Genomic DNA, 15,106 nt, shown 5'->3' with positions numbered 1-15,106 from the left:
GCCAAATTTAATGGACACAGACATATTTGTCTAAATAGGGCACTTCTATGTGAAACAGTTTCACATTCAATAGTGGGCAGTCCTCCTAAAGAGTGGATATTTATCATTCGCTCATCTTGGTTAGGGATGCAACGGATCTGAGGTCCTGGCAACGTTGGGCACAAGGTGGAAGAATTCACCCCGGACACCAGTCCATCACATTCACAACTAATAGCAGATCCAGACTATGTAACTACATGTTTTTTCTGGACACTGGAGGAAACTGGAGAACCCACAGGAAACCCACAGGTAGAACATGCGAATCTTTACACAGAGAGTAACCTGAGCTCTCTGGTGCTTTGAGATGTGGCAGTGCTGCCTGCTGTGCCACCATGCTGCATACATATAATTAACTATAATGTTCTTGTTCTTCTTTCAGCTGCTCACATTAGGAGTCACCACAACTGATGATCTGCATATATGATTGGGCAAAGGTTTTTACCCATGCTTGAGACCGGCACTGAGAGTGCACTGGCTTGTGCAACCAGTATGAGAATTGAAACTGGGCCACAGTGGTTAGATCGTGGGAAACGATGTTACAAATTAATAACAAATGAAAACCCCTGTTGTATTTTTCCTGCACTGACATTGTATTACAAGAGTGTGCATCACTTTAAGAGTGCACACCACATCCCGAAAAATGGTCTTCTGGCACTAAAAGTTGTATTGCCCCATTTTTTTGTGGTGTACATGCTCTTTTTCACACACGCATTCACGTCCACCCACACACGTCTCACAAGAGCCAAAACATTGCTGGAAAATTGTGAAATAGAGGAAAAGTAATGTCAGCTCGCACCACATACTGTTAATTATGACAGTTGTAGAATGTAGCAGATTGGTAGAAACTGTGACCTATATTTGTTAAAATACAGGCTTGTGGCTTGTGTCCAGTGGAATTCCATTTAAGTAGGTCATGTTTTTTCCCCTTATTTCACTTTACTGTTTCCTTTGGCCCATACAAAACAAAAAAGAAGAATACGTGACCCTAGTCTCCCTTTGACATTTCGAGAGCACCAAATGAGTTCCTGGGTGGCTAAAAAGCATGTCTTGTTACCACATTAGTGGATGAGTGGTTCTGGCTTTGGTCACATTCCAAACATGTCATGAAAATAGTGTTCCCGCAGACTCTCCAGGGTCCCGTTAGTAAAATTCCTTACATGACAATTAGCAGAGCAGATGCAATAAAAGCAGTCTCCTTCAATTGTGAAACTCTTTCTGTGTAAAAATGAAAGTTTCTTCTTCTTCAGTAACACTGTGAGTTGTCAAGTTCTAAGGAGTCTGGGTAAAACCAAGCAGACAATGACGTGTTCGGTTATGTCAAGCCTTGTTACTCCTCTTCCTTTCACAATGTTCCAATGTTCCTCGAAAGATTTTTAATGCTGTACCTCTTTTCTCCTATAGACAAACACATTCAGCCTCAGGGTGGACGGGTCACGCTACCAGCAAGATACGCCATTGTGATTTTGGCATGCCTTTGGTTGCTATTGTTGCCCTTGTTTCTTTGTTCTGAAACAATAATACGAGTGTTTCCAAATGAGAAACATGACATTTATCTAACTGTTTTGCATCCATAAATGGCCGTACTGTTGTCCACGAGGTCAGGCGGTTAACAAATTGTCAATGAGGTGAGGTCTGGTTTTGTGACTTTTAAGATATTTGAACATCATATACAAATAAACTCTAGAGATTTCCCTTCTTTAAACATTCTGAACAATGTATACCACACAAATCCAAATAAATCTAATCTACACAAATCCAGCTTAAAATGCACTGAGTAACAATGATGTTGTTCTCGACGTCACCGTCGTCACAGATACGTCATCCTTTTGTCGCTCATTTTACAGCTGTGTTAAATAAATGTCTATTACCAAAAGGGTAGGAGGGGTGCATTTAGAAGGACTCACCGACAGGAAACAAAGGAGGTGCTGACATTCAGTTTTACCCCTCCATAAAACCTTAAGGCTCACTCTGACCTAAGGGGAGACAGATTCTCAGGACCCCCAAGTGCCCTCTTTTGAATAAACATTAACAATGTGGCTGGAATTTCATCCCTGCATTTCAGGCAAAACAACGACTAACTTCTTGGAGAGCAGCCAGAGACAAGATCGAGAAGATCGTCCAGTACTGGGCAAAAATGGTCCACTACTGTGCTGTGTTTCCTGCACTGTGTATTTGTGTGTCAGTAAGAATCCCAGAAGACACAGGACAGTATTTCTTCTATATCAACAAACTAAAAGCCATTAAAAAAGCAAACAAAAAAAAAAGTTTTTTTAAATTGTGACTACTCTGCTCTTACAGTTTAAGTTGACAGGATTAAGTAAATTGTGTTTTATTTGCATTTTAAAGGCATTTCTATTCACTATTTTGCAGTTAATGTATATTTACCGCAGTTCCCATATCTTTTCATTTTCTTGCTATCTATTTGTTTAAAAATCCATTATATCTTTGTTATTATTGGTTTTAAGGATCCTCCTCACTGATGGCAAGTAGGTTCCCAGGTATAAGTGTATATAAAATCTCTTTAAAAGACTAAAATCTCTTGTTTGTTTTCAACTGTGGGATTGTTCAAGAAACAAATCTCCTGAAAAACCTTAATAGCCAGTAATGGGGGAAAAGAATATGTCTTAGTTTGCTCAGGCTTCTGTAGCAGCTTCAAATGACCTTGGTGTCGTCTCTGGAACTGTACTGCAGGGATGAACGTCAGTCTTCCAAATGACATTCGCTCAGTTTGGTGTTTTTGATGCTAGTGATGGAGAGTGCTGTCTAACATGTCAAAGCAAAAAAAATGTGACTCGCTTTTCTCCTTGTAAACAAGTTGCATCTCATTAGTGCATTCCTCTTTGTAACATGGCTTCTATAATATAATCTCTATATAGTCTTTGTCTATGGATAGATCTTAGGGAAACTCTGATCTTGTCCAGCTCTGACATTCTCAGCCGCCTTATATGGTACAGTACTCCTGCAATCTGTGCCCTAATAAAGAACCCACTTTTCAAAGTCATTTAAATCTTTTTCTCTTGATATCTCTGACCCAGAACCATGTGTATTTTTATACTTATCACAAAGCATGATAGTTTCGCAGGATGTTTCTCTTTCTTCTATATTTTTTTCATCTAAATTGGTGGAGATGTTTATTAATTTTCTGTACCAACACTTTGGCCAATGTTTCCAGCTGCTGTAGAAGCTTTGCATAGATTGATATAGTTGTAATATTTACACGAGGTTAATATTGATATAATTAATATCGATTCTAATATGGTGTTTTTCATGCAGTAACAATGCTTTCTGGCTTCTCATCAATCCCCAATTACACCATCAATCCCCACCGCAAATATGTCATGAAAAGAAAGTGAAATAACATGATCATGAACTGGCAAATTCACCGATCAGGCATAACATTATGAGCACTGAGAGGTGAAGTGAATAACACTGATTATCTCCTCATCATGGCACCTGTTAGTGGGTGGGATATATTAGGCAGTAAATGAACATTTTGTCCTCAAAGTTAGATGCAGGAAAAAATGGACAAGTGTAAAGATTTGAGCGAGTTTGATGAAGGGCCAAATTGTCATGGCTAGACAACTGGATCAGAGCATCTCCAAAACTGCAGCTCTTGTGGGGTGTTCCCGGTCTGCAGTGGTCAGTATCTATCAAAAGTGGTCAAAGGCAGGAACAGTAGTGAACCAGTAACAGGGTCATGGGCAGCCAAGGCTCATTGTTGCAGACGCTGAGCGAAAGCTGGCCTGTGTGATCCAGTCCAACAAATGAGCTACTGTTGCTCACATTGCTGAAGAAGTTAATGCAGGTTCTAGTGCATGACGGGTCAGGGTTTTTTTTGGCAGCAACCAACACAATATTAGGCAGGTGGTCATAATGTTATGCCTGATCAGTGTATCATCCTGCTGTATAGGTGCTAGATCTAAATAGATATAATAAATGACAGGCCAATATAAAATCTGATTTAATTTCATAATATGGTTGAAAGGTTAAATTTGTTTATAAACAAAAAAACAAATTTGCATGTTTAAATATAATTTCTTCTTCATTATAGTATGTAATTTTTTAATGTAAACACTTTTCTTTTTCCTGTAATACAACAGCAAATTACTATCATATTTATGTGCATTAATTGTTATTTATTTATTTATTTATTTATTTATTCATTCATTCATTCATTCTGCCTTTTCCTCTGAGATAAGAAATCGAAAGCTATGAAAACAAAGCTTTGACTTTTGGCAAACAGCATTTGTTTTGTTCGTATGTGCAGAGGGATTAGAAATAATTATCTTCAGATGCAAAACAAACCCCCACATATTTCTGACCTCTAAGCAAAACCTCTCCTATAAACATGAGAGCAAACAGAAATGGTACTCAAGTCATTCAAAAAAACATCTTAAGATTATTTATAAAGTGCCTATTATGATCATTATAATATTCCCACTGTCCTCCATGCAACATTTCAAGCATCATTTAACTGGTTTATGATACCTTGGGGGGTAGTTCTGGACAAGCAATTATTATTGTCTCCTCATAATACTAATCTGCCTCAGTAATGCAGCTTTTTCCTTTACAACATCAAGAGGGTCTGACCATTTCTCTCCACAGAGGCCACTCAGGTGCTATCTGTTATCTTGAAACTGGTTGACGGCACGCTGCCCCTGTTCTTCCACTGCCGCCTTTACACTTTGCTAATTTGGCCCGACCTAAGGATAATATTTTCCCCACAAACAGGCAACTGACTGAAGTAGTCAGTGATTATAGTTCAGTGAGCATTCTAGTGAAAATAGCAGGATAAGGCTCTGGTTCTTCAAATGCTGTGAGTGACTTTTGCCTGAGGTGTTGACGCAGAGACCGATCGTGAATCCTATTTTACGTACATGTACGTACGAGTTGTTGTGAAAAGCAGCTGCTTTCATTCCTGATGTTGACCTTGGAGAATACTTTGGGTGTACATTAGAAGTGCGGTGGAGAGTTATTATCGGTGGATAGCGGAGAGTTATCATCTATGGGTTGCTCAGAGCTATGACCTGTGTATAGCAGGGGTTTATTATCATATCAGTGTGAATTTCAGTCTCTCCATGATTACGTAGTTTCCGGTAACGATGCAGTCGATCAGACGTCCATGTGCGTCCCAGACCAGCTCTGAACATAGATCACAATGCGACTTTGAGCTGCATTCGACCCCTCTCACACCTGTATTTAGTGCTGTCTAATTACAAAAGGATCACCCGGGACAGATGTTAATACCAGATGTGAACAGGGCCAGAATGATTTCTCATTGAAAACTTGCATAACAGTATTGTTTTTGCTTTTGCATCAGAATTATATGACTGTCATTCCCTTAGATCTAATCATAGTCTTCCTATTGTCTATAAGTTTAGAAATTCAGGTTGAGTTACACATAAAAGAGAAGCCAGTCATTGTCCTAACTGCAGTGTATAGTAGAAACTCTGTGTGTGAAAGTTTTGTTTGTTTGTTTGTTTGTTTCTGGCAGGCATGCAAATGACCTGATAATACACAACGTGATGCATTAACAGCACTCGAGTTTTCGAACAGAGGAAGACGACAAACTGTGAGTCTTCACAGTTCACTTTGGCAAAAGTACTACCATGTGTTTTCTTTCCATAGTCCTCCTCCACCACCACCACCATCACAACCTCCTCCTCCTCCTCCTCCTCCTCTCATCGCGCGCTTCTCGCTACTAATGGACAGCCAGTGACGTCACGGCCCGGCTGCTCTGGAGTTTATTAGCCAGGTCGCGCGAGCCGCCTCTCTCTCTCTCTCTCTCTCTCTCACACACACACACACACACACACACATATACACACGCGCGCGCGCACACGATCACACACACGCGGCTCTGTCCAGCCAGCACAAGGCTCGGACTTACAGCTCATGGGCATTTTCAGTTGTTCTGAAAAGTAACAAAAACTAAACAAACCCAGACCCGAGTGCTACAAACTTTCGACTGACGCAACCATCCCTACTTTTTTTTTATGTTGGCTTGATCGTTTTGTGGCCAAGTGGTAGTTTGTAGTTGGATTTCTTTTCTTTTTTATTATTATTGTTATTATTTTTTGGAAGAACTTTTTAATTTTTTCTTCAGACTGAAAGTTGAAGCCGACCCGTGATGGACGCGCTGTCACTCAGGTTACTCATTGTAGTAGCTTTGACCTCAGCCACTTTGGTAAGTCCTACTAGTTTTCTGGATCTAAAAGAAACTTTGATGAGAAATAAATAAACATATAAATAAATAAAAAGTTCGGGAAGCTGTAAGAATGGCAGGAGCCACGTTTGTAGCCTGACAGCAGCCTGAGTGTGGCGTAAAGGACTTAACGGTAATATCACGATATTTTAAGGTTAGACAATATCGCCGGTACGATAGAAATGTAAACATTTCCACGACTATATGGTATAAAACCCGTGAAGTGGACATGGATCAGGTGAATTTCATTTTAATATCCTACATATGTGCCAAACCATTAAGTCTCTATTAACTCATTTCATTCATTTCCTCATTGCTGTGGTCTTATCCTCAAGGGTCCACCTTTTCGTACCTTTAACCTGATGGAAAAGTTTACATTTTGATTTTGGATAAATAATCATTATTATTTTTTTTTTTAAAAATGTAAATCTATGTCAAAGATTGAAAGTTACCAAAGGTGTACTTGAGTATAGCACTACCAGCGCACTAGTTTATACCCTTTTTTATTCAGGATATATGTGTATAAAGTGTAAAAGTCAGTCAACATATTATTAAAAACGTCTAAGTTCAACATCCTAACCCAATATTTTTTTTTTTGCCACACTTTTCCAAGCTTGAGCTGAAAATGTAGACATTGTCGCTATATATCCATGCATTTTTGATCACTTTCTTCTTTGTTTCAGGCTGGCGAAATGAATAAAGAAGGTAAGGCACAGCATTTTTGATCCTATCTATCCACATTTTAGAAATCTGCCCTGCCGGATGTGTTGTAAATTGGCGTTCGACCGGTTATGTGAACAGCGACACTGTTTTAGAGGAGCAGTTGAAGATTAAGGAGCAAATGTTAATCGCTCTCAGGTAACACTTGAGGAAAAAGTGAAGCATAAATGGGTTTATTTCATGCCAAGTGGGAAGGCCAAAGTGGGCCGAAGTGAGAAAAGTTGTGAAGGGACTACATTTTCCAGTTGGAATATACTCAAATATAACACTGAATATGTTAAGCTCTTTTGGGAAAAGTTACTAGGATGCTGTTTCTTTTAGTTATTTTTTAGGGGTGTTAAATGATAAAAATGAAGATTTGGTGTATTTTTACACATAAGTAGGATATAAGTTTATTAGACTCTGTATGATGATCTGTTTTGGTGCATTCATGAATTAATGGATTACAACCAAATAACCAGAATGGAAGAAAAGCTAACATATAATATTAGTAGACTAACTTGGGACATTTCAAGAATTTTAGAAGTACTTCAAGTTGGAGCTCGGTTTAGCTCAGTCCGGCCAGACGCATCAAATACATTATCAAGACAATAAAATAACGTGGACTTATAGCAGTTCTAACTGTTCACGGAGAAGACTTTAACACATTTCCACAATAATATTTACCATCTAGACATAAGTGGAATAATACTGAGCCTGTTTATCTTTGTTGCGCAAGAACAAACGCGAGACTGCTTTATAGGTTTGAAAAACATTATATACACTTGTCACATAATTAGCCAATAAATAACTCCTTTATGAGACATCTTTTTGTTTATTGTGGAAAGGTTGCACACCGTACTCAATCTCAAGCACATAGGGAGATAGAGTTACAACTCAGTTAAACTGTTACAGTCAACTTCACTGAGCTTTATTGACATGGCTCTTATAGCAGTTCCAGTATCTGCCAATGACTGTTACTCAAAACATTTTTTGTAGACTTTTACCCTTTTTCCTACGGTACACTGTTGTTCTGTTCCTCCGGAGGAATGGAAATTGACTTATCAGACATTTTCAATCAGTATAAACAAATTATTTACTTTATCGCTGCGAGTCGGTTATAAGATTAGTTAAGACGCTGTTTGGTTTCTGTGTGTAGAGTATTGTGAGGCTGTGTTTAGCAGGATGATGGGAAAGGGGAGGGGTGTTGGCCCCCTGCTGGGCCTCTCCACAATAACACTGGTACAGAGATAAAACAGACAGCAAAACTAAAGCTTTTTTGAGAGTAAAACACTGTATACAACTGCCACAATATATTTATAAGATTTCAACATAGTAGACTCGGAGGAAAAATATTTATGAAAAAGTCCCGGAGTGACAATATACATATGAGCCATTAACCACTACCATTGTGTGACATGACAAATAAATTCGATGTTGAACACGGACACCTCAAAACAGGCAGAAATTCCCTTTATGGCCTCTGGGAAAAACTCTTTGTTCAGTTTTATGACATCTTAGACAATACTGCATGTAAAGACAACAGGATAGTTATGCACAGTCAAGGTTGCTCAACGTACGAGTACATATCCATGCCTTTGGACTAGGAAATAGTCAGAGACATCGACAGAGTTTGACAGGAAGTTTGACAGGAAGTACAGATGAATGATGAATTAAAAGGAATAAAAAAAGATTGCTCTGGAGAATTTCATGGGTTAGTATTGGTCCACTTCAAATCAGTACAGAATTATCCTAATTACTTTTATCCTATGACGAAACATTTCCATCCTAATAGGAGTGGTTTTTCCAGGATGACTCCTCCCTATCCACAGGGCACGGGGGTTTACAGGATAGTTTGAAGAGTAGGCAAATGATGGAACTCATATGCTATGGCCTTCAAAGTCAACAAAGCTCAATGTGCAAGATTTCTGAATGATGTGTTAGATAATGCTCTACTCTAGGCATGATACACTAAAGCCACAATACGACACAGATCCCTGAACACGATTCACAAGGCTGTTTTGACCCAAAGTCATACTGACACGAAGAAAAAGCTTCTAGGCAGAAGCTAGGCTGCGGGCTTGTCCAGCAGACCTTCTGTTTGACTCGTGTGCCATAACCTTTCCTTCTGATTACCTTAACTGCACAAATAAGTATGCTTTGAGGCATTTAGGTTCCCACTAGCAAACTTTATCATGTATAATTCTACTCCCTCTGGTGCTTCTGCCTAGTGTGTTAACAGTGGTAGCGCTGGTAAAGAATATTAAACAGGAATAGTGCAATATATGTGATATGACCAGCAAGTGTTTCATATCACAATATTCGAAACAATGATATTCTCTTTCATGCTTATTCTACCAAAACATCTTTTGAGGGAATATCTCTTAAAGGAATAGTACTCATCTATCCATTACAGCTTCAGAGATTTGCAAAATTTATGCCAAGGTGTTTCGAATCAGTTCTGTTGGCTCATGGTGGCCCAACACCTTACATTTTCCTTTAATTTGTAACTTAGCTGTTTGACGTCGTTGTTTTAATCAGATGCCTTGAAAGTTATATAAACACCCAAAAACATAAAACATAGACACTTCTACCTTTATTATGTTTTGTTGTAAATGCACCTGAAACCAGGCCATGCAAGCAGGATGCAATTTTGTCAAACAGACATAGTGTTCTAGACAATAACATCTGCTTTTATATCCCACATCTGTAAAGGTACCACAGGCAAATTACAAGGCACTCTGACAGCTTTTTACTAATTTCAGATGCTTACCTGTATTCAAGCCATTGTTTATACATGGTGCAGGCCAAGTGTGGTGGAAAATTACTTTCCAGAATTAGACTGAGCATGCTAAACATACTTTGCTTATTAAGTGAGCCACAAACGAGTATCCTATGGAATATTGCCGTATAAATGAAGCAGCACGGCGAGTGCAGATGAATTGTATAATTACGGACAGCCTACTAGGTTATTATGTACGTGTCTTTTTCCTGTTAGAAGTGCCTGGTTAGAGTCATTTCTAAAAAGTTTGAGCGATTTCTCCTTTCTCCTTGGTCTTAACCAAGCAGTGACCTTTTTAATGATTGATGATATCTCTATAGAAGGTCTGGCTACTGACCTGATGTGCTCTCTCTCTCTCTCTTGCTTTCTCTCACTCTGTCTCTCTGCTATCTCATCAGACTTCTTGAAGAGCCGACTGAAGGAGTATGGCCTGGTCACTCCTATCAGCACTGACTCAGGCGGCCACTTCTTGTCACACCTCCTCTCAGCAAATCACAAGCAGCGTGTCAAGCGCAACGTGCCCTATGCCACTGAGCCAGCAGGTGAGAAACTCTTCTTCAATGTCACTGCTTTTGGCAAGGAGTTTCACCTGCGGCTCTGGCCCAACAGAAGGCTAGTGGCACCTGGCGCCATGGTAGAGTGGCACGACGAGATTTTGGTGCCTGGCAATGGCACAGAGAATGACACGCACACAGACAGGATTCTGAGGAGAGAGTTGCTTAAGACGGACTGCAATTTTATTGGGGACATCACCGACGTGCCTGGAGCATCAGTTGCTATTAACAACTGTGATGGTCTGGTAAGTGTTCTCACAAAAAAATGTTCTGACCCCGAGCTACCACTCAGAATTAATTTGTATGTACATATGGTCTCTGCTTTCTTAACGTAGCCTTACAATTATTTTCAGTATCTGTATATTTGTAATTCTTGTCATATATTGTGAAATAATTTATGCAATGCTACTCTGAGCAACAATTTTTACCCCAAACTAATTTGACTCTAATAAACTTACTTTGTGAACACGTGCTAATGTTATAGTCCAAGCTCACAAATAAACGACTGCAAACATTAGAAGAAAGAAAGCTTGCAGAAAATACATTTTTCAAGAACTTTTAATGCAAGACTATTCAAAACTATAAAAAAGGTATATATGTTATTTATAGCCAAACCTGAAAGGTGGATCCACCCTTAATTTGCTTAGTCTCATAACTATATACCTTTTCTATGAATTTGACTCTATCTACAGGACAATTTGTAGCAATTAAAGAATAAATGTCTCTATAATAAGGCAGGGGTTTAAGGGTTTATGATTTGTTATGGATTGCAGAGCTCATGCTCAGACTTCCTGCCTGTTAGCCACACTCTCCAACACAAAATATACAGCCTGCAGACTTAACTTCCTCTTTACGCAACATATATCCTCCTTGTAAACTTTTTTTTTCCCGCATGTGGGGGCAGCATGGTGTTCCGCTCACTCAGGCATGCTCCAGGCCTCCCGAGCTTAAACATTAGCATTTTTACTGTCGTAGTGACACTAATGATTAGCACAGTGGAAGGCAATTATTGTGCATCTTCGTTTCCCATCAGTAGTTGGCGATTATGTGGTAATATGATGATATCATGAATAACTGACATTTTGCCAGCTCCAAAGTGACAGTGGCCTTTGCTTCTCACATGCTGTCAATTAAACATCGGTCATAAATGTGGAAGACGTATCGACCACAAGGATGCTGACATCCAAAGTAAAAAGTCTTGCTCTCTCTTGCCCCACTGTAGTTGAAGTTTAAGCTGAAGCTTATATAAATATCCTTGATGTAAAAAGTACACAGGGTTCCCATTGTGCAGCACTTCAAGCCCAGCAGCCCCCTCACAACAGATACTGGTGCCCTGGGCGAGTGTCCAAATTGATAGCAGAGTTGAGTGAACCTCGGGTCACTCCAGGATGCTGACAAATGAGCTGCGGCTTCCAATCCTTAGGGGTTCAACTAACACAGGGGTAAGAGTGCATTTCCTTTGCGAGGGGTTTTACAGGAAGGAAAAAGTGTGGAGTTATCAGAGACGATACATGAGACCAGTAATTCAGGACAATTTTAAAAAGTCCTTGCAATAAGTTAGCATGGGTGTTCTGAATATAGACAAATAAGAAGTAGTGGCTCCCTTGGTAAAAATGATTAGGTTTTTTCTTTCTTTTTGGTTATTAGCATAATCATATGCTGAAAATATGCTGAATTCTAACCTGTAACTGAAGCATATTTAGGACAAGGACAAAGTCTCTAATTTGGAGTTAAAGTTGTTGCCATGGGCCTTGAGATCTTCTGCCCTCATACAAAAAATGGATAAAAATGGATATCTATTTATAAGGAGCTGTGCTTTCCTTCGATGTACTTTGAATTCTGTAGAGCATACTTCCTTTATAAGAAACACATAATGGTAGTTGAAAAGACTAAGTGTACGGGTTTTTTTTTTAATAAAAATTATGAGGATGGTTGAAGATTAAAATACCCAAGCTCCTTTCTGGGAGTATTTTTTTTTAGTATTCTAAAAAATCTTGTATGTTGTTCATAATATGATGTGTTTGTCCTTTCTGGGTTCTTTAGAGCAGATTTACAACATGAAATGAACCTACCAGCAGTAGGATGACGTGTCATTGTCAAGTGTTTCTGGCAGCTGTAAAGAGCAAGAGTTTGCTATAATCTTCAATCGATCAGCTTTGAGTAAAGTCCCAAGATCCCATTACAATCATTCTTTGGCCTCAAGATATAATTATCAGAAAATGCAACTCTTCTAGAAAATCCTCTAATGCCCAAATAACCTGTCAATGTTGTTGAACATTGGTGGACAGGCTTTGAAGTTAAGTGGCTCTCTGTCTTTACTAGGTGTGTGTTTCACTGGTCTTAATTAGAGCTGCTGCAGGTCTGGAAGTCTTTATGCGTAGCCTCAGTTCTTGGGCCTGTGAAGTCTGTGGGAGCATAGTGGAATGACCTGAACCCCTGTGGAGGAAAGTCAGAAGGAGGAGTGGACTTGTTCACATGAGATAAGCATGACTCTGGCCTGTGAACATTCCTTCCATACAGGAAGGAAGGAGGAATCTACAGAATGATCATGTCTGGTCCTTCTAAGCAAGATCCCAAATTTGCCATAATGGATTTACCTGATGCATTAATCACATTTTGCTCAAGCAGATCTTGTTAAACTTTTGTCCAGTAATAAAGGCTGTGGTACACTGTATGGTCAAAAGGATGTGACCATAAAATCCATATTGACCCAACTCGTACACAATCGTCCTGAATGTATTTATATGCTGAAGCAGTGAAATTTAATTTCACTGGAACTAAGAAGCCTAGCCCAAACCTATTCCAGTGTTACAATACCCCTTGTGTGCAACTTGAAGTCCATAAAGACATGGTGTACCAAGGTTGATGGACTTGCACTGAGCCCCAAACTCAAACCTACTGAACACCTTTGGGATGAACTGGAAAACCAGCGTCATGCCAGGCCTTCTTACTGGACATCACTGCCCAGTCTCTGCTGTATTTGTCACAAATACCAACAGCCAAGTGAAAAACTTTGTCAGAAGAGTGGAGGCTGTTATAGCAGCAAAAGGGGAACAACTCAAAATAAATGCTCATTGCTTTGGGATGTGATTTTCAGCATTTCAGTGCACTAGTCTAAGGCACCAATGAAGTCCAGTCACCCTGAATTATTTGTAAAAGACATTACAAATCCATGTGGAAAACTGAAAAACCTTTATAAACATCAGTGGTTATGCTTAATTGACATCTCTGTGATTTCTATGGAAATGGATGTCAAACTTATATTCCTTAGCCTGGTGCAGAATGTCTGATCTGAACACTGGGCTTCTGGCAGAGCTTCACACAGGCAGCTGGCCTCATGCCATAGTTCTTGGCCCTACACCGCTCCTTTTGTCCTGAACTTAGTGCTACTAATGAGTGGAGCCAGTGCTCTTCAGCACCATGTCTTTTTACATGTCTGCAGCAGTTGGTGTTCCTCAGATCCATGCGCCAATGCAACAGGGCCTTTGAACTCTTCTTGCTTCTTAGCCCAGGTCATACCTAGCATTCCTCTCAAGTTAGACAAAGAATGCTGTGTTAGAATGAGGGCATCTGCAGGTACATGAAGTTACTATTCTGGTTCTCATACTTGGTGTTGGAGCACTGCTTAGCAGGCTATTGGACATTTACTGTACATCTGGATCAGGTGGACCAGAAACAGATAGCACTGGCAGTTGTTGTGTTATGTTATGTTACGCTAGACAACCTGCAAAATGCTCATACATGGGTTACCAGTGTTTGTCAAACTATGCAAGTTTTAAAGCAAATTTTCCTTGCTGTCAGACTACGTGTCCAGGATGTGGTCAAGTGCATGAGTCATTGAATTGTGTTCTTCACTAGCCCACTTTTGCAATGTCCTTTTGTTACTTGGACAATACATCTCAAATGAAAAGATTTCGAATTGTAATGTACTGTATTATATTTGTCTGAATACAGAACAGTAAGCTGTGTCTGCATGGTGAGAACAGAAGAACAGAGCTGATTAGAAAACCTCTGATCTCAATAACGTCTCATTAAATCTGACCGCCGGGAGTAGAATAATGCGGATAAAATTAATAGACTTTCTCTGTATCTTTGCTGCATGGCACTACAGTTGATTGGCTGCGATTTGACACCTAACTGCTATTTCACCAGAGAATCGTGCCGCAGTTTTTACTGTTGAACTATGATACGGTTCAAAGACGTTTTAGGAATGGATAATGAAACGAAGGAAAATATGGGGATGATGTAGTGATGCGCAATAGGACCAAATTACTATATCACTATTTATTAATTTTTTATTTTTTTTTTTACATTATTGAAGCCGTTTTTGTAATTGGTGGTATTTTATTTTCCAATGCATCGTACTTGAAAAAGATACGACTTTCAATAAGTCTTTACGGTCTGTCTTTTCAAATATTCTTCATATTTGCTCACGGAAACATTGCTCGTTTTTTCCCAAGCATCGTTAATGAAAAAACTGAATATTATATTCTGGTGTGCAGATTCTTATTTGAAACCAGAGCATTTCTAAACACCAGACCGAATCATAACGCTTGTACTTCCATATGGATAGTGGCAATGGTAATATATAGAGTTTATATATAATGGAGTTAATGGTAACGTTTACACATGTAAGAGAACTGAAGCAAACCATTGTGAAATCTTGTGTTTGGTGTTATAGGCTCAGTTTGATTCTGTTCAACAACTTTTAAACCTGTCTGTCTGATTGATGATGGTTTCAAATGATGGCTTTTTCATCTGCCTTGGTCCTTCACTTCCACAGACAACATGGCAGTGTTTTGCATTATTTAAACCTGACCTTTTCCT

The 15,106-nt window shown here is 39.3% G+C and overlaps 1 protein-coding gene across 1 annotated transcript in view; it reads left to right on the top strand.

Moving 5' to 3' along the window:
• Positions 1-5,843: 5,843 nt before the first annotated feature.
• Positions 5,844-15,106, top strand: part of adamts3 (ADAM metallopeptidase with thrombospondin type 1 motif, 3) — a 75,870-nt gene continuing 66,607 nt past the window's right edge. Inside the window, exons 1-3 of the mRNA XM_058375020.1 lie at positions 5,844-6,226; positions 6,928-6,949; positions 10,124-10,524. Coding sequence (XP_058231003.1) covers positions 6,170-6,226; positions 6,928-6,949; positions 10,124-10,524 — 480 coding nt within the window. The 5' untranslated portion in view covers positions 5,844-6,169. The remainder of the gene's footprint in view (positions 6,227-6,927; positions 6,950-10,123; positions 10,525-15,106) is intronic.

Source organism: Hemibagrus wyckioides, linkage group LG22, assembly GCF_019097595.1.
Source record: "Hemibagrus wyckioides isolate EC202008001 linkage group LG22, SWU_Hwy_1.0, whole genome shotgun sequence".
NCBI classification, from domain to species: Eukaryota; Metazoa; Chordata; class Actinopteri; order Siluriformes; family Bagridae; genus Hemibagrus; species Hemibagrus wyckioides.
This window is presented reverse-complemented; position numbering and strand designations above follow the sequence as displayed.